Raw genomic sequence first — 19,510 nt, 5'->3', positions numbered from 1 at the left:
TGCAGCTGCAGCTGCTTTTCTGTCTTGTCAGAATGTTGTGGAGAGGGTGGTTGGTATTGCCAAAGATGGCCTCCATTTTACATTGCATGCGTCTCTCAACAACAGTCCAGTATAGTTACATAACACAGGCATCGAAGACCATTTAAAAAAAGAAGCTCAGAGAGATAAATCCTATACATTTGTTTTTGTAAATTATTCTAGACTATCCAGTGGTATAGAAAACCTACCACTCTGCTGCACAAACAGTTGCCCAAATCTCCCTGTTTTTTTTACCCATTTGGTGATTATCTTCTGTTGCTTAAAACTGATCTCTTCAATAAAAAGCTTTCCACCCATTCATACAAATCTAAAGCCATTACTGTGCCACTCCCAGTGAGATTGATCTTGGAAATACTGAGATATTACACTGCCAGTAGCACTCAGAACTTCAAGGCCCAAGACTCTGGTGTAATATTAGACCCGTGTTCGATGAAAAGGAACGCTAGTCCCTGCTCCGTCATGGAAACATATCGATCAGTCTTTCATGCCTATGACCTCCCATACCTAAAGGAAGCATATTGGACGATGCCCAGATCTTGCAAAGTTAACATGTATGTGTCCTGTATGTTCAAAGTGTACACATTTTATCATCTTCTCTTTCTCCACCTTGCAGATTTGTCCAAGAATCGCCTCACAGAAATCCCCCCAGAAGTGTGTCTGTTCGCCCCCCTCGAGTCGCTCAACCTCTACCACAACTGCATCAAGTGCATCCCAGAAGCTATCATCAATCTGCAGATGCTGACTTATCTCGACATCAGGTGGGTCACTGCTAACACTGTTCTTTCAGTTTACAATGTTTATGTGTGTTCAGTTTTATATCTCTCAAGAGGCGCTTGTTCCCCTTTCACTACGCTAACAGGGTGAAAAGGCTTACATGAAAGAGAAGCATTTCCTCTTTTGCTGAAACTCAATTCCCAATCACCAGATACTCACTGTTACATGCTTCTGTACTCCATTTTAAAACTAGGTCAATGTTCTGTCTTTCTCCACAGTCGAAATCTCCTGTCGGTTTTGCCAAAATATCTGTTCAACCTCCCCCTCAAAGTTCTGCTCGTGAGCAACAACAAGCTTGTGTCCATCCCCGAGGAGATCGGCAAGGCCAAAGAGTTGATGGAACTGGTGAGCAGTGTGTATGCATCAGTGCATATGACCTTGTGTACAGTATATTGCACATCCCATTTCCTACACTTTGCCTCCCCTTGCAGGATGTGAGCTGTAATGAGATCCAGGTGCTGCCAGCTCAGGTGGGGAGGCTTCACGCCTTACGAGAACTCAACATCAGGAAGAACTGTCTTCACATGCTGCCTGAGGGTCAGTCCATTTTCATCACTGATTTATTTTGGTACATCTGGCAAGAATACAATCACATCATAGCCAAGAATCACATACATACAGTGTCAGCTGTCATGTTACTGTGGGCGAAGCCAAAATCACCTTGATGATATGGGTAAAATGTAGTTCTGTTCTCATATAACAGAAGTGAACCATTCCTGAAGAGCAGCAATAAGACACACTTGAATGATTTTTGATTGAAGCAAAACAAACCTTGCAGCCTCTCATTTTGCTTGTATTTGATGAAGTGACAAGGGTAAGCAGGGGTGGATTGAAATAATAACTCAGGCTGGGAATTTGGCTCCATCAGGCCGCTAATCTTGTTGGCTAACCCTACTTGTTGATGTGACAGGTACCAGACCGGTCGCAGTTGGCCAATATGTTTATCTGCGAGGAAAGTTATACAGATTACAAAATACAAATATTATGTCAATTATGTCAATAAGTCAATGGAGAGAGAGAGAATTATTTTTTTAAGGGCAGAGGTGCTCTCTCCCTCTCTCTCTCTCTCTGAACGAGGGTGAATAAAAATTGACTGCTTTCTGGTTACAAATCTTCACTTTGGTGTAAAATTACAAAATTTAACATGATCACACCCTTAAATTTGAGGGTGGAGCAGAAATAAGACTGATATGGAGTTGGTACAGTCTTTAGGGTGATGCAGCATGTTGATAAGGTCGAACTCACCAGCATAACAAAGCATACACTGTGTTCCCCAATCCCCAGTGCATCACATTCAACAAAAGCTCTTTATAAAACTCTTTTCTTGTCTGTTCTTGCAGAGCTGGCTGACCTGCCCCTCATCCGACTTGACTTCTCCTGCAATAAGATCACAGAGATTCCTCCAGCCTATAGGAAACTCAGGCAGCTGCAGCACATCATCCTAGACAACAATCCTATGCAGTCTCCACCCGCACAGGTATGTGCATTGTTCAGTATCTATGTATCCATGTGGTGGCAAACAGGCAGCACAAATGGGTTTTCTGGTTTCCTGTATATGGTTGAGTTGACAGGTTGTCATTTCCCCTCACAGTCTTATGAACCTGGTGCAACTGCGACATCTAGTGGATGAGCGAACGCTAATACTAACTCAGACTAAACGGAGACCCTATGAACATTTTTATGTTTCAGATTTGTCTCAAGGGCAAAGTGCACATATTCAAGTACCTGAACATCCAGGCGTGTAGGATGGACAAGAAACCAGACACCCTGGACCTCCCTTCCCTCGGCAAACGCTGCCTTCCACAGCCACTTACAGATAGGTACTGACATCGTGACATGAAGCATATTAGTTTTTCACTTCTGTTCTTATTATATCCTGTTCCTGTTACACACACACATATATATATATATATATATATATATATATATATTACAACTGGATGTAACATATAGTTATTATTTTTTTCATTATTATTTTTATCGGTATCAAATGGCATCAGCAAATGTTCATTCACTGTGATGGACAGAAACCCTGATGATGAGCTGTTTGTTTTGCGTATTTCCAGCATGGAAGATTTTTATCCCAGTAAGAACCACGGGCCTGACTCTGGAATTGGTAGTGACAATGGTGACAAGAGGCTGTCTACAACAGAGGTCAGCATTCAAACACTAACTGATGGCATTGCCAATACATGATGAGTGTGTTTTTGTGTTGTACTACTTACCAGGATGTCACAGTTTGAGATACATAACTGTCAAAGTACACCTTGTGAACTTTTTTTGAGTCACCATTTAAATTGCTGCTGCTAGCCAGCCGGGGTTAAATTTAGCTTAACTCTGTTGACTGTCTGTTACCATTTTTGGGTTCAGGCAGTGGGAATCAAAAGTAGACTCTTAAGACAAAGCAGTAAAGGGACATGACTGTCTTTATTAGATTGAAATTCAGCCTTGCTGAACACCAGAGGAGCGAAACACTGGCTGAGGGTCATAAGAAAAGGCAGGCAGACTGCACAAAACAGTGGCTGGATATGTCATATCAAACAGGCCGACTGGTGGACAGATGGGGAATAACTGGGTCTAAAATGATGAGCCGCGTATTGTGCCGTTCTTGACGGCAGAATAACTTTAGAGACTTGAAAGTCAGGTTCAGGGGTATGTCTGGGTAGACGTTTAGAGTGGGCTATGACTGTTAAAATTCAACTGATCGCAATCATGGCAAGAGATGAAAGCACTGATATATGGTGACTATACAAACATAAATATCAGCCGCAAAGTTAGAAAGAAAACAAGGCAGATAAAACAGATTCACGGTTGAATCAAATGAAACTGCCATGAAAATTCCACAGTTACTCATCGGCCGTTTACTCCTCATTCTTGTCGTCTCCTGCAGCCTTCAGACGACGACACTGTCAGCCTGCACTCTCAGGTTTCAGAGACAGCCCGTGCTGATGCCCTCTCACTCCTCTCCAAAATGGACTCTTGCAAAGGTTACCGAAAATAAGTATCACACATTGCCTTTGAAAGCAATAACAGAGACACGGGGTTGTTGAATGAAGTGCCTAAAATGTGACAGTTTGTGTGATCAACGCGGATGCTTCCTCCCTCTATCAGATCAGGATCTCTATGACTTTATAGAGCCCAACCCTGACGAGGATCCTGCTCTGTCAGAGTGTGATGGACAGCAGAGCAGCCATGTGTCTTGTATAAAGGTATGAATCAATCTATCTATGATCTGTATACACAGATGCATGCAGACATATGCAAACAACACAATTTGGGAAAAGGATGATGACCAACAACAAGAAAAGTATGGGAAATCCAAGGGAGGTTCACCATAGATAAAATTAGCTTCTGTTTAATGGTCTCTAACGTGGTGTGTGTGTGTGTGTGTGTGTGTGTGTGTGTGTGTGTGTGTGTGTCATGGTCTGTTTCAGGAACTGGAGAAAGTTCTTAACATGTCCCACCAAAGCAAAGATAAAGACAGCTGGAAAGAGGAGTCAGGGTGAGTTCATTATTCAATAAATCAGTCAAACAAATAGCTTGTTTCAGCTTGAGTTGTGATGACACATGTTGTGTCTGTGATGTAAATGCTTTTATTATGTTTAATTACTTACAAATGCACCATCCTGTGCAAAGACTTGCAACAGTTCTGTGGAAGTAATGAGTTCCTTAACCAAAGATTTGAGTCACCAGAGCATCAAAACAGTAATGGACCAGATATGCACACAGAAGTTCTCCAGCTGTTGTTTTGCAGTGTTAATCTAACATTTTGACAATGCTATACCTCTATATATTTTTAATTCACCTTGACTGTGATAATACTGCAGCACTAAGCAGAAAAAAATGTTTCCAGAAAACCATTGTAAATCAGGAAAGGAAGGCTGAGAACATATTCTCCTACAATGAGCTGACCACTGCCCCGCAGCACTGACTAGTGATTACAGAAGATGTCTGCTCCATTAGTCATCTAGATGGCAAACCCCCAGTGTAAGCAGATAACTCATGTCATCACAGCTGCAGTTACACACTACCTTGCTCAGCATGATGACTAATCTGCTGTCGTTGACAGACTTCTTCAACTACTACTCTGTTTGATGGACATCTCTAGGCTATGTATGTAAACACAAGAGAATCTGTTTTGCTATGCTTGCAGCTATCATGAATGGCCGCATTCAGCGTGCAGTCTCGTAGAACATCTGCAAATATTTTTGCAAGATTGTACTGAATAATGTTACACAGTCATGTGCAGCATTGATGATCAAAAAAACAAGACGGCTTGACTTGTAACTTTTAACTAACTTTTAGCTGTCAACGAGGATTTAGTGTTTTGACAGATACATTGAGGCTTTTTGAATTTGTTTTTTTGGTGACATAGGGTTTGGGAATTTGTGTCCAGATGACTGTGTGTTGTTGCCAAAGCTAATGACTCAAAAGGGAAGCTGTGCACTGCCTGTGATGGAACTAACTTTGACTTTGAACTTGTTGCAGTTCTGACAAGGAGCAGCTGGTTGAGGAAGAGGATGATGAGCTGAAAGAAGTGCTGGATCTGAGGAAGATTGCTGTTCAGCTTTTGCAGCAGGAGCAGCAGAATCGGTGTGTGTGGTTCTCACAGCTCTTTTGGCAGCACAACAAAAGCCATCCTATATTTACTGAAACACTACGCGTTGGTTTAGCTCTTCATTCGCTGCACTGCTTAAATCCACATTTCTTGTGATCGTCTCTGCTTACTCATCGTCAGGCTAACAGCTTACAGGGGAGATTGTTTCCCAGGATCTGATATTTATTTGCTTTGGCTCTTACTAAGATTTAGAGCTGCACATGGTGTGAAAAAATCCTCACATCAGCCCAATTTTTGTGGATTCATTCTCTGTTTCTCATTTTCCAGATAGATGTTTTTCCTTATGTCCCCAAATATCGCTCCATCAGCACCACCTGTACTATTTTCCTTCTGCAAATCTTATCAAGTCAGCTTTACCTCACTTTCTCTCTGTCCATTCCTTGTTCCCTGCTTTCTCCCTTGACTCGGCCGCTTCACATTTGATGTACGGCTTCTAGACGACGGTCCTTAATTTGCAGAGCAGAGAGTCTTATTCACCGACGGAGAGTGACCGGCCGGGCACACAGGTAGAGCGGGAGACAGTCTGTGTGTCACACTGGGTAGATGACCTCTGGTCAAACATACTGACACAACCAGTCTCTGGTGTTTCATTATCTGCCTCACAACAAGTACAGTACATAATTAATGCTATTCTGTAAAAACATACTTTCCCGTGCAGGTTTCATTAAGGCTTTTTTTAAATGGATATCAGGAAGTTTCTTTTCTATGAATGTACCAAAAAGTTTCTACCTCAGGGATTTAGCTAATTTTTCCCATGAGATGGTTTATGCAAACTTGAGTAAGTTGTGTATAGATCAATACTCTTGATATAACAAAGTCTAGACAGTAAAGATACACTCTTAAATACAATACATTCCATTGTGCACATTAGTTTCCTTTTGCTGCTCAACTGATGGGATTTCTGTTGAATTTGACTCAGGCCAGCCCCATTTGTAAACATTTTACTGTAAATGATTCACCTTGGGAAAATTTGGAGTGCATTATTTTGCTTGAGTCATATCCATTTCAGTAGTTGTTGTCTTACAGCAATGTGACTGAATCTCTTTCTGTCTGCAGGTTCCTCAGTCACTCTGGAAGCTCCAGCAGCAAACCAAGGCCTCCGCCTCAGACCGCTCGAAGGTACGTACTCAGTCACGTACTCAGTCACGTGCTCAGTCACGTGCACCGTACCTGCACATGTTGAGTCCTGTTGAACAGCGGTTGTTGAGGCCATGAGGTATTGATAACCAAGAACCTAGCTAATTTATCTGCTCTGTCCCTCTCTCAAAGGAAACTATAGAGACAGAATTTCTAATTACTACAATTTATCTACATTTTATTTAAAGAAATTAAGCAGAAAAAAAAAAGAGGCAAATACTTCATGGCTACATTGAATCCTAATATTATAGCCGAACACAGCTAGTAAGCCATAATATTTTATAGGGTTGCAAATAATATTAATTTTGTTTTGTTCATTTGGTTGATCTGTCCTTAAGTCTATACACAGAGGTGGACAGGTGAACAGGGTTGGAAAGGGGAACGCCAGTTGGTTGTATGAACAAGATAAATAATAGTAATCTGAAGAATGTGAGAATGTCAAGCTGTGCAAGAATGAGCAGTGCAAATACAAAACTATTGAGACAGAGCAGTAATGAGTGCAATAGAGTTTGCTGTTCAGCAGGGTCACTGCCTTAGGGAAGTTGGTTAGCGTGAGATGCTTTGACAATGCTGCCCGCCCTGCCCCAGCAGCGTGCATGGAAAATGCTTTTATTGGTGGGAAATTGGGTGCTGGTGATCCAGTTTTCCTCACCTGCAGGAGTGCTTTACAGTCTGATGCAGAGCAACTGCCATACCACGCTGACAAATTGTTGTAAAAGTAGTGAAAATTTACCTTCACATTTCCAGTCAGAAAAGATGAAATCTTTTTGACATCATAAAAATATTTTTCTTTTATATTTGTCTTTATAATTCCCAATTTATTTATTCTTTTATTAATCTTTGTTTATATTTCAACATTTATTTTCTTATTATTTTTAGGAACTTTTTATGCTTTCATACCCATGGGCTGTTCACCCTTCCTGCACCACCCATCATGTGGAGCAGGACTGCCAAGCTCTCAGTTCCGTTCTTTTCAAAACACACACACACACACACACACACACACACACACACACACACACACACAAGGACTGATTGAATACATATATTCAGCTCTCTCTCTGCTGATAGTATTTTATTTTTTTATACCACTTGTTGCTATTGTCTGCTGTTACACTGTGCAAGTCAATGCTTCTATTATCTCAGCAATTTATTAGTATACTGCAGTGTTAATGTTTACACAGTCATATCGTGCGGTAAACCACCTGTTATGATTATCTATTCGTCCAAAATATGTTATGACACGTCTTACTTATATCAATCATTTGCACACTTTGTCTCTGCTGTGCACTCCTTGTTTTATAGTCTGAATGGAAATAAAATTGACTTCTGCTATGGTCCAGAGAAGTCTAGAAGTAGTCTACATGGAAGACTTGCAGCTGCAGAAGTCATTTGTCTGATTTGGAAACGAGGCCAAGTGACTCACCTGTGCGTGTAAACACAAGACATGGCTTGCAGAAAAATGGCAACTTGTGCCTTTTAAAAGGCAAAAGGGTGGTCATAGGAAATATTGTTTCGATTTAGGATTGTTATGTGCATGATACAAAGCTGATTAAAAAATAAAGATTATTCTTGGCCTTATTTTTGAAGGTATCCTCATTTTAGAGCATTTTTTGTTTTTTCACAAATAGCCTAAAACCTTTGCACAGTACTGTAAGTATGCAGTAGCCTATGTTTTGCTTAGACCCACAAAAATAAAAGTTGTTGTGTCTCTGTTCTAGTGCTTCTCTGGATGAAGGAAGTAGCGGAGCAACAGTGCTAAGTGGACAGGTGCAAACTCTTAATTTCTCACAATTTCTCTCACAAGGATGCAGGGAATGATTTTAACTTTAACTGTCTGCTTTTCCAGCCTTCCTCTTCCTGCTCCTTTGACGGTAGCCTGAAGACAGATCAGTCAGATTCAGAGCCAAAATGGCCTGAAGTCCCGCCTGTGCTCAATCAGAATGAAGACCGCAGGAGGAACAAGTACTTGAGAAAAGATTATCTAAAGGTATAAGCATGCACATTTTTATATCCGTAGCTGTCTAATTTGTGGATGGTAAAATGAACAGAACAAACCTCACTAATATTCTAATGAACTCACTGACTCTGGGATGGTTCGTTTGCAAGGCAGATATCTCAAAATCTTGGCTGATAAAACCTGCATTGCTAGATAACATCAGTATTAGAAGAAAACATGGGTGAACTATGTGCTGTGTAAATGTGTGCTGTTACTGCAGCACAGAAGGTCTCCAAAATGTGCATCTGGTAACCACAAAGATCCTCAAGAAAGTCCCAGGATTTCTCAAGAAAGTTTGATTTTAACACATTTATCATTATCAACTCACCCACATTATGTCTGTCAGTATGATATCTACAAGAATAACAGTCATCAAAAGTCTCCTCAAGTGAAAATCTGTCCATCTGCGGAACAATTGGAGTCAAATTATTAAAATTTGTTTTTCCTTTCCCGACAGTACAAGTGTCAGAGTGCCCGGAAAAACTCCAGTGGGAATGACGACTGCGAGGTGGGTGCGAGAAACATCCTGTGTGGACATTTTATCATCTCAACACATCTTTCAGGGCATCATGAAAATGCCCCTTTCTGATTTTTCTTTCCAGGAAGGCTTGCGCAACAGCGATTTCAGCACCACTTTGACAGTGTTTGGTCTAAAGCCAAGATCAGGTAACACACAAGCGCTTGTTGTGCTACTGCTATTGTCTTCTGTTTATGACAGTGTTCTTCATTTTCAGCGCGGTAATAAACAAAGACCTTAGGTTTATGGATAGACTCTCATGTGTTTTCAGTGTGTGCTGAAAATCTACAATGATGCAATCCCTTAAGACTTCTTGATAAATCCAGAGGCTTTACTTCCAGAGGAAGTAAAAGGAAAAAATTGGTAAATCCAAAACATATTTGAAAAATGTCCTTTCCATTTGATTTGCTATGTCAATGAGGAGAAAACAGTCTCTTTTATTTAGGATTCCCTCAAACCAGTGGGACTAGCTAAGTGAGTCTATATTTGGTGTACACTCATCTTGCATAAAAACTGGTTAAACACTGTTCCTTTTTAACTCAAGGCTCATGTGTGTAATGTGAAGACTTTCCTTCTCACATGAAGCCAAAATATTTTTAGGTGGAGTCCCAGCGCCCTTTCTTTGGAAGAGGGGAAGGCTTCTGGCGAACTGTTGATCTGTTTTATATCAGTGCATTAGCCGTTAAGGACAAGGCTGAACAGGAGGGATATTTATCTTTTCCTGATTGGTTTTATTTTAAGTGTATTAATAGATTTGTTTCAGTACACAACCAATCTTGTTTCCATTACTGATTTAGAGCTATAGTAGTGGAGGGGCTAATTGATCCTTTACTTCAGTAAAAGAACAAATACAACACTGTAGAAATACCGTATTTACTCCTTTAGAAGCAACAACCCTGCATTTAAAATGTTACCCCTTGTATGTAAGTATAATCAGGCAAAGGTATTTAAAATATCTAAAGTAAAAGTACTCAATGCAGAAAATTGCCCCAGTGAGTCTTATATAATAAGGTCTTTATTATGTATGTTATTATGTATCAATGTGTAAGCAGCATTTGACTTTTTTACTTGGTTGAGGTGCATGTGTTTTGTATAGGGCAGCAAGTAATGATAATTTTTATAATTTCATAATGAAATAATCTTCTTATTTTCTCGATCAGTGGATTGATTGATAGATTGATTGTTTGGTTTGTAAAATTTAGCAAAATAATGAAAAATGCTGATCACCAAGAACCAAAGGGACACCTTCAAATGATCCTATCTGACAAATAGTCAATTTAAGACAAAAAAAAGCTAGCTGCTTTTTCTTTTGAGAATGTTTGACTTTTTTCCCTTAATTTGATTAATCAATTATTAAAATAGTTTTGATTTTTGTTTTCCAGATCAACTAATCAATTAATTGACTAATCATTTCTTTTCTAATTCTAAATACTGCTGGTTAGTTTAATTTATGGCAAGGCATCATATGTTGTAACCTCTTCATGCTCTGTGTTTTGTACACAAAATCTAAATGGAAGACGTAACTACATAAATGGAATGCATAAAATGGAAATACAGTGTACTGCACTTGCCCACCACTGAAAAACATGCAAACTACCTCACTAGTTTAGAGAGTTTTAGGGAAAGAAATTTTCCCTTCAAATTTTCTTCTTTGTTGTTTTACTTTAAACCAAATAAGAAAAAGAGCTGCAAAAGGTTGGACGCTTGTATCTGATTTCTTAAGATGTTGGGTAAGACGAGGAATGATATTGTGAATAAGTTTCAATTACAATATAATGCAAGAAGCTTATTTTCCACAAATAAAGTAGCAGCACACTCAAATAAAGGATTTCCGTCAGCTGCTGTTCTAACAAAACCTTTCAAGAGAGGAAACATTTCATCAAGAGTTCTGAGGAAATGTACTCTGCCATGTTATGTAGCAGTAAAATGAATAAAGATTAGAGAATAATGTATATCGTGTGAATCTCCAGACTCTACACAGGTAAAGATGCAATGATAGTCCTCTCTGCACAATGTAGGTTTGTTTCGTAGTGGCGTTACCTTTTCCTTGATAACAGAGATAATATGTAGTTGTATTGCTTTGATATCAGATGTAGGGCTTTGGTGTTTGGCCACGCAATAATCAATTTTACTTGCTGTTGGAATCTTTTATCACACTGACCTGAAGCTGACCTCAAGTGGCCCAGGGTTGACCTGCTAGGATAGTCAGTAGTAGAAATTTCTGGGATTTTTGTTTTCTCTCTGTATTTCACTATGTTATCTGCCTGTTTTTTTATTATTTCAGCCTTCACCAGAGGAAGCCGTCAGGAGTACAGCTCAACAGACCCCAGTTTCACTATGAGGAGGAAGATGGAGCACTTGAGAGAGGAAATGGAACAGATAGGACTCTTGCGGCAGGTCAGAAGCCTCACAGCTTGTTTATGCATTTGCATTTTACACAAAACACTGAGTCATTCAGATGCCAAAGCCTGTCAGATCCTGCTTTTGTTCCTGTGTTTATACCTCTCAGTGAATAAGTGACCTAAATCAAATGTTTGGAGGATATGTTTCCTCAGTGAGTGTTCCCATTTAGTGACACAGATGTGTCACAACTCCACGTGCTTCCTAATAAGTTGAGTCCTACTGTTCTGTGTGTCTAACAAATAACTGACTTATCTCATATTTTAGGCCCCTGCAGTGCATTATATTGTGCTGTTCAAGTTCAACTTTTCTCATCTTTCACTTGGTGCCTGACCATGATGCCTCATCACCACTTTGCTCTTGCTAGTTTCTTCTCAAGTAGATAGCTGCCCATTGGAAACTACCAACCTTTCTAGTAGTAGTCTTGCTTAAGTACTCGTACGTTTAGTAGTAAGTCAAGTAGTTTTTAGTAGCAACAGAAGTATTTTTTTGGGTGTTGTAATAGTAGTTGATGGAATGCTAAATGTAAAACATGCTACTTATAATGTAGCACTGCTAGAAAGAAGCCTTGTTACTGCGGGCTGCCATATCTTCATACAGAGGATGAGGATATGCTTCAAAAATAGCTGCAATTTTCAGACTGCATTGACATGAATGACGAGATGATTACATAAAGTTAATTAAGTGTCAGTTTAATAGTATAATAGTATAATAGTGTTAGTTCAAGTGTAATTTTTCCTCAGTATATACCTGATGTGGACCTCAAATTTGTCAAGTATTTTGAGTATTGCAAGTATTGGGTGTTGCGCACCTTTCAGGCCACAGAGTGCAGGGCTCACTAACTTGATGTTGCTTCATTACCCTCCCAAATATTAAGCTGCAGGTAATTTTACTTAACTTATTGTGATAATATTGTGTGCTTTTGAGTGAATAAAGAAATACCTATCAACTCATATGTATGTTAAATCATGACAGCAGCAGATAAAAACAAACGACATAGAGAGGGTAAAAGTATTTAGATCAAAATGCAAAACAATTAACAACATCAATAGGCACTGAAACTTAAAAACTGCAGCAGTAAGTCTCTCCAAAGTCCACAGGCTAACAAGCATTCAGTGTCACTCACCAAAGCTCACTGTGTGTATCTTTAAGGTCGAACAAACAAGAAAGATCTCCTCCAGGCATGTTTGAAGAGATATATAAATACTCTGCTTTGAATAATAATTCATGTCTCATAACGTTTTTCCAAAACACTAAACGGCCTGTTCAGAAATTCTTTTTCATTTCAAAAGTTGAACTGCTGGATACAAGTCTCTTACATTATTGAAAGACCATTCTCAATGTATGTACAATGCAGGCTTCAGGTTTCCGTATCATACTTGTGCAAGTTACTTTACCAAACTCACGCCCTGATTTCACAAGTCAGCACAGAGAAACTTTCCACTTTCACCAGATGAAAACAGCCGTCTAGTATCAAAATACATTTTTGAGTGGAGAAGGACTTTAAGTACTTTAAATCCTGCGTTGTTTACATCTATGTTTACTAGCTAGCAGTTCTCTTTGTCAGTCCATTGCTGCATATCTTGGCACATTGCTGCCACCTGTCGATCGGTGGAATAGTGGGAAACCAATGGCAGGACTGTATATTGTTTCACCCACATGCACATGCATGTGTGTCCTTGTGCGCTCGCATGACACAAACAAAACCTCATTGAGGCCTCAATATGCATGCGTGCAAAAAGTGCTGCTCCCCTCTCGGCTTGACAAGCCCCGGCCTTTGTCATGGGTGACACGGTCATGCCCACGAATATGACAGAAACTATAGATACAACAGCTGGAAGTCAAGCTAGCTTCCAGAGACAATAGCCTTCTAGCCCCACAAGAGGGCAGTAAATTACATGATGGATGCTAACAGACAATATCTGATCCTTTATGGGGCAGAACACTATTGTGAGGTCAGATGTAAGGAGAGATATTGCTTCCACTTCATTATCGTTCAAGTTGGTGTCTATTTTTTTTTATATTTTTCGCTTTAACTGGGCAAGCACTGCTTGCCCTGTTGGCAGGCCACTGTGTGCATGAGGTACTTTTAAGCTGAATAACCAGACTGACCACATTAATATTGAAAGTGTCTAGCCCATATACCCTGTCATATGCTGTCATATACCCTGGTGCTAATGCCTGTAGAAAAACACAGGGTTCGATTGCCAGACGTCTGTACAGAGACAGAGGAGAATCAAGCCAGCATGTTGGAGACTGTCAGACACACCTAAACTATGTGAAAAGATCATGGTGTCCTTGGCTTTAAGTCAAATGTAGACAAAGGCGATAAGAAAAGGAGCTTGAAGATAAGATTGAAAAGTGGCCCACACGTTCTAGAAGAAAAAGGATGTAAACATTCGCTATTGTGCTGGTAGAGACCAAACATTGCTCTTGCACACTTTGTCAATGAGACAGGGGATCCACCCCACAAAGATCTCGGGGCCACGCTAATGAAGTTTCAACCTGTCATCTCTTGTCACAAAAATGATCTGTTGATCATGGTCTGTGAAATACAAAGATTTACAGATGTGTACAGATGGACAATGTGCCTGTCCCATCTGATTCAGAACCATTTTTACGCCAACTACAGATGTTCTCAATTTAACTTAATCATGCGTATAGTCAAAGGACTTTCCAAAACAACACTTTCAAAGTGTTTTACAAAAGGAAGATGGTGCTCAAAGGTTGAGAAGCAACAGCAACAAAAGGACTGCAAGGCGTGCACCAGCAATGCTTTCCATGCTGAGAACAATGGAGTGGACGTGCCCTTTACTGGCAAACCCACCACTGACTTCTTTCACAAGGAACTGGGGCACTATTTATGATGAGTCATTTCATTTCCATTTTTCTGAACATTAAGTTTGAAGTTCATTCTTGACCTCGGAAACAGTGGTTTACTGTTCCCATGGTCAAGAATGAAATTTCAACCTCAAAGATATCATTGTAATGGCCGGGAAGAAATTGCACTATTTTCTTGCCCCAGCAAAATATTCAGAATGGAAACTACAACTGACGTCAGACCGAAGCAGACGGGTTTCAGAAAAGAAACAGAATGCGTGGACCAGAGTCTCACATTTAGAAAACATCCTGAGACAATGGCGACATCAGAAAGAAAAACCTTTTTCATCACCTTTATGGAGAAAGCAAGAAAGCATTTGATAGTGTACACATGTAACATCAAATTGCAGACAATAAACTTCAATAAAATGCATTACCAAGATGAAGATCTGTGACTGCTGTGAATTAATAAAAAATAAAATAATAATTAATAAACAATAGTCATATCCTTTCTAATCCGATCTGAGGAATGCATCATGTCTGACGTCCTTTACTGTATATTTCAATGACTGGGTCATGATTACAAACACCATCAGATAAACCAAGATCAACACTGGACACTGGCAAGAACCTTTTGGTGCCAAAAGATGTCATGACACATTCATTAAAATTCAGTTATGCCTTCGGCTTCTTTGACGCATATGGGAATCCATCCATTAGCTGTACTGCGTGTCCTTGGGGGTTGCATTGTGTGACAGGGCAGGGTACATCCTGGACAGGTGGCCGGTCCGGGCTGACAAACAACCATTCACGCTCACATTCACACCTGTAGACAGTATCTGAGGTACCTTGGATATATCTTTTTCTCCAAAATTTGACTAGGGGTTTGCAGCCCTCTTTTGGAGCTGAACAGTCAAATGACGATTGTCCATATTTACAAATGTGCTTCATCAAGGTTATGGAAAAATGTGTCATAGCTTTGTTTGGGCTTATGCAAAATGTATTTAATTTTATTTCCATTTAGAGGTGCAAAACAGCAAGAATTTATCATCATTGCAGCAGAGGAAATTGAGACAAAAATACATGATCAGGCACAGACACAAGGACAGAGACTATAGCCAGCTTGAAGAGAGAGGTTGAAACGGTGAGGGAAGACAACTTTTGTCTTCAGCATTAGTTGAGGTCATATGAGGTCACTTTTCAGGAGCTCTTTGTTCAGCCCTCAACAACAGCAGCAGTGCAACAGCCTGTTCATATTCACACAATTTTACGCTTCTCTTTCCCTCAATGGTTTCCAGCTTGAGTGTGTGTTTCCCGTCACTGTTACAGCAGTTCCAGTCTAGTGCAATATGTTGAGTGTGAATCAGCCACATCATCAACCAATGGAATTTTTGTAGTGGTCATCAGAAACAGAATTAGTCACAGCACTGAGTGGGAAGGTGTGGACAGCTAGAGAAACATTAAGGCGGCCATATTTGAACAGAGGGGAACAGGGGTTAGCATCTTCCCCTATATACTGCAACTAATGTTCTGTACTTAGTTCACCTGATTACAACGGAGCTGCAATATATTCAGGTCAACTGAGCAAACTCTGGTGAGGAAGGACTATGGATTGTGGTTGAAAGCTCTGTAAAAAGTTTGCAAGTGGACCTTGACTTACGATTGTTGAGCGTAATATGATTGAACTGTCATTAAGTAGGCCTGTTTGAAATTTGTCATCTGTTTCAAAGTCTGTTCAAGAGTTTTAAAGTTTAAAGAATTACCAGAAATCTACCACATGAATTGTTTTTATCCTGACAGCATTGGGCCATTGAACTAATATTTCTTCTGGCAGGAAGAGAGCACGATCGCAGTTCCAAAAGTGTCTTCCATTCAACTAATATTTCACTTTTAGAAGCAGAAAGCACCTGCTTTGAACTTCATTTACTTTCCAGACACACACACACGACCAGTCTTTTAAAAGCCCCACATCAGATCTTATTTAGTAACACTTAGTACAATAACAATACAGATGACCTGCTACTGGGGTAATTTATATCTCCAGTCTTAGGGAACACCAGGTAGTAAATACCTGAACTGTGTGTCAAAAATACACATCCTCGGGTGTATGTGAAGCACGTCAACCTTTCTTTTTCCAAAAGCAAAACTCCCTGGAAAATCAAAAACAATATTAAACAGGACTATTATCAGTCACAGTTAATATGATAACGTAAACAGCTTTCCTCACTGTATTTACAGTAGTGACATTATTTTGTAAACATACCCAAATATGACTAACTCATACAGTGCAGTGCAGGCCTGGATAATCTCCTCAGCTCGGCAGCTTCTCACAACTGCATGCACTTTCTGCCTGAACAGGCACTTGCTTGTAGCCACTCTTACAAACACAGAGTCTCAGTGGCACATTCCTGGTAAGTTTAGGACAGAAAGGAGACATAACTCACTGTGAATAATTCAGTAAAAATAAATGAATCAAACACCACACTTTTTTAAGGACGGTAATGTCATGAGGTCATTGTTAATGTGTTTGCAGAACATCGAGTCCAGACTGAAGGTGTTGCTCCCAGACGATGTTGGAGCTGCTCTAATGGATGGAGTCGTCCTTTGCCATTTAGCCAATCACATTTGTCCTCGGTCTGTTGCCAGCATCCATGTGCCATCGCCCGCAGTGGTAAGCACATAAAAAAGGTTCATTTTATTTGAAATCAAAGTGCCATAGAGTTATGGATTCTTCAAAAGTACTATTTTGTAATAGTAAAAGGGCTTTTCTTCCTAATAGCTTTCTTACTGTATGTAGTTATTAGCTGTTACATGTATTGCCGTCTACATGACCTTACAGCGATATAATCTGTTTTTGTTTGTTCTGCTTTTAATGGCTAACATGATTGATATTCTGGCTTCCAGCCAAAGCTTAGCATGGCTAAATGCCGTAGGAATGTGGAGAACTTCTTGGATGCCTGTAAGAAGCTGGGTGTTCCACAGGTAATATCAAATACCTTTCATTCTCAGTCATGCAATACTTACATACAATACTTACAATATGTCAAAACAAGCTAACATTTTATTTGTATTGCTTTACTAGGATTAGTGACTTCAGCTATGGAAAATAAAATACAAACCTCATTTAGCCGAGCTTCCCACAGATGGAAAATTTCGTCTACTAAGCAGTGATTTTGTTTCACAATTAGGGATATAGTTGCATATAAGGTTGATAAGGAAGATCATTAAATTTTTTTTTTATTCCGTAGTTTGGATGTAATTTTCCCAGGTATTGAGGAAGCTGTTCCTGATATTTCTGCACGCACCTAATAATACACTACTATGATCCTGGTGCACAAAGAGACAAATCAAAACCGCTCCGCCTAAACTATCTATCAAACATTATTGTGGTGAGAAGAATATGTCTTTTTTTCTTTTGTTTTGAGTAAACTGATCCTTTAATAAGGGATATGTAAAATTTGTTTTATAGAGAATGAAGCAGTGTGTTATTACTAGAGTTCAGAAAGTCACCACAAAGATTCTTGAATAAGTCCCAAGTTTCCGGAAGAACTATTAATCATATAAAGTGCACACAATGTTTTAATTAAATACAACATGGTGAGAGAATCTTTGATGATAAAGATCACAGACAGAAATCTGAGAGATTAATATCTAAAAACCTGCACGGTTGGTTGATATCTGTTAGAAATGAGTGAGAAAGTATGTTTTTCTTTCTAATGTGGGTGAACCAACTCCTTAAGTAGTGACAGAGAGGAAAAGCTGTGTAAACTGCACCTGTCTTTTCTGCTGTTACTCAGGACAAGCTGTGTCTGCCCCATCACATCCTGGAAGAGCGCGGTCTGGTGAAGGTGGGTGTGACTGTCCAGGCTCTGCTGGACCTGCCCGCGTTGAAACCAACACAACTGTCAGCAGTTTGACGCAAGCCTGAATGTTGCGTCCAACCTGCAGTCATCCAGTCAACCCCTGTCCCCAGCCCAAACCCACACCATATTGCCAGGGACCAGAGACCCCCTCGGGGTGAGGACCCAGTGGGCGGTGGGTTTTTGGGAGTCTGCTTCTGCCTGACTGAAACAGGAGACAGGAGGCTGAAATACCTCTGTCCTCCCATATGATGTCAGCTGCCACTCACCTCCTGTCCATCACATTTTCATTTGTATCCTGTTCGTGTGTGGACTAATGTGTGTGGACTTGAAATGTGACTGTGTGTTTTCCTGAGCTGCACAGTTTGGACTTGCCGGGCAGAGACAGACAAGACAAAGGGTCATTAGAAAGACCTGCACATCCCTCTCAACATGCTCAGTGATTATTGAGCCTGCAAGTGCCAGTGTTGACAACATTTCCATGCAGGTGTTGAACACATAGGCGGTGAGGAGATGACAGACATGTAACTCACTCTTTCACTAAAGAGACATAAGCTGCACGCTGGCCTCCTAACCCCAAACCTCAAGTGGTTCTTACACTCTTGAGTTTCTCTTCTTTTTTGTGCAACTGATTTTTATCATAAAAATTCATTTTTGAATTTATTAGCGTTCTGTTTTTTACACGTTTACATCAGGTCCCTACTGTACCTTTTTTTCAGCAGCCAAGCCTGATTCATAAGTAGTGTTGATTTGCTGGGCAATATTGCATTTGAGGAATCATCTCTCCTCTGCTCTTGGAGGCTTTCCTCTGAGAAGGAGCTAATTATAGATGTGGCAACTCAGTGGGAGTCACGCTACAGTAGGTGTGTTTTTGACATCTTTAAACTACTGTACAAATTATGCGCAACCCTGTTTTTCTCAATACACACCTGCATGCACCAGGAGAAGGTGACATTTGACCACTGTGAGAACATGTTTGGCTGTTGCCAAAAGCATGATGGTCCAGTTTTGTAGCGTTTTTCCAGTTTACATGCAAGGTTTCTGTTTTTGAAAAATAGTATTCTAACTTTTCTAAAAGTTTTATACTTTCTTCCCAGTCATCACTCGTCATTCAGTTCAGAACATGGGTTTGCCACGTTATACCCCAAGCAGCTAGGATTTTATTACTTTGCATACCCTCAGATGAAACATGTTATACTGTATTTGTTTGTGAGTGGAGGGGTCTGAGTGATGAGCCTCTAGTAAGAGGTCATCACTCCTGCAAACTACCGGCCCACCCTGCTGTTTGTGGTTTCTGATACAGTTCATTATTTCAGGGAAATGAAATTATTTATGTATTTATTCAC

General features: G+C 40.1%; 1 protein-coding gene across 1 annotated transcript; it reads left to right on the top strand.

Moving 5' to 3' along the window:
• The first annotated feature begins 756 nt into the window (after nucleotides 1–756).
• Nucleotides 757–18,252, top strand: lrch2 (leucine rich repeats and calponin homology domain containing 2). The gene is made up of 20 exons (XM_022762449.1): nucleotides 757–797; nucleotides 1,032–1,158; nucleotides 1,245–1,350; nucleotides 2,154–2,290; nucleotides 2,503–2,633; nucleotides 2,880–2,967; nucleotides 3,704–3,800; nucleotides 3,925–4,022; nucleotides 4,248–4,315; nucleotides 5,302–5,406; nucleotides 5,869–5,937; nucleotides 6,488–6,550; nucleotides 8,290–8,338; nucleotides 8,418–8,558; nucleotides 9,025–9,075; nucleotides 9,170–9,233; nucleotides 11,369–11,481; nucleotides 16,838–16,975; nucleotides 17,209–17,286; nucleotides 18,102–18,252. Exons 1-20 carry the CDS (start codon nucleotides 775–777, stop codon nucleotides 18,219–18,221), a joined length of 1,866 nt encoding a protein of 621 aa, XP_022618170.1. The 5' UTR covers nucleotides 757–774; the 3' UTR covers nucleotides 18,222–18,252.
• Nucleotides 18,253–19,510: the final 1,258 nt, after the last annotated feature.

This window comes from Seriola dumerili, unplaced genomic scaffold, assembly GCF_002260705.1.
Source record: "Seriola dumerili isolate Sdu_G_001 unplaced genomic scaffold, Sdu_1.0 BDQW01000449.1, whole genome shotgun sequence".
In the NCBI taxonomy this organism is placed as follows: domain Eukaryota; kingdom Metazoa; phylum Chordata; class Actinopteri; order Carangiformes; family Carangidae; genus Seriola; species Seriola dumerili.
Note: the sequence above shows the minus strand (reverse complement) of the source record. Positions and strands in the feature narration are given on the sequence as shown.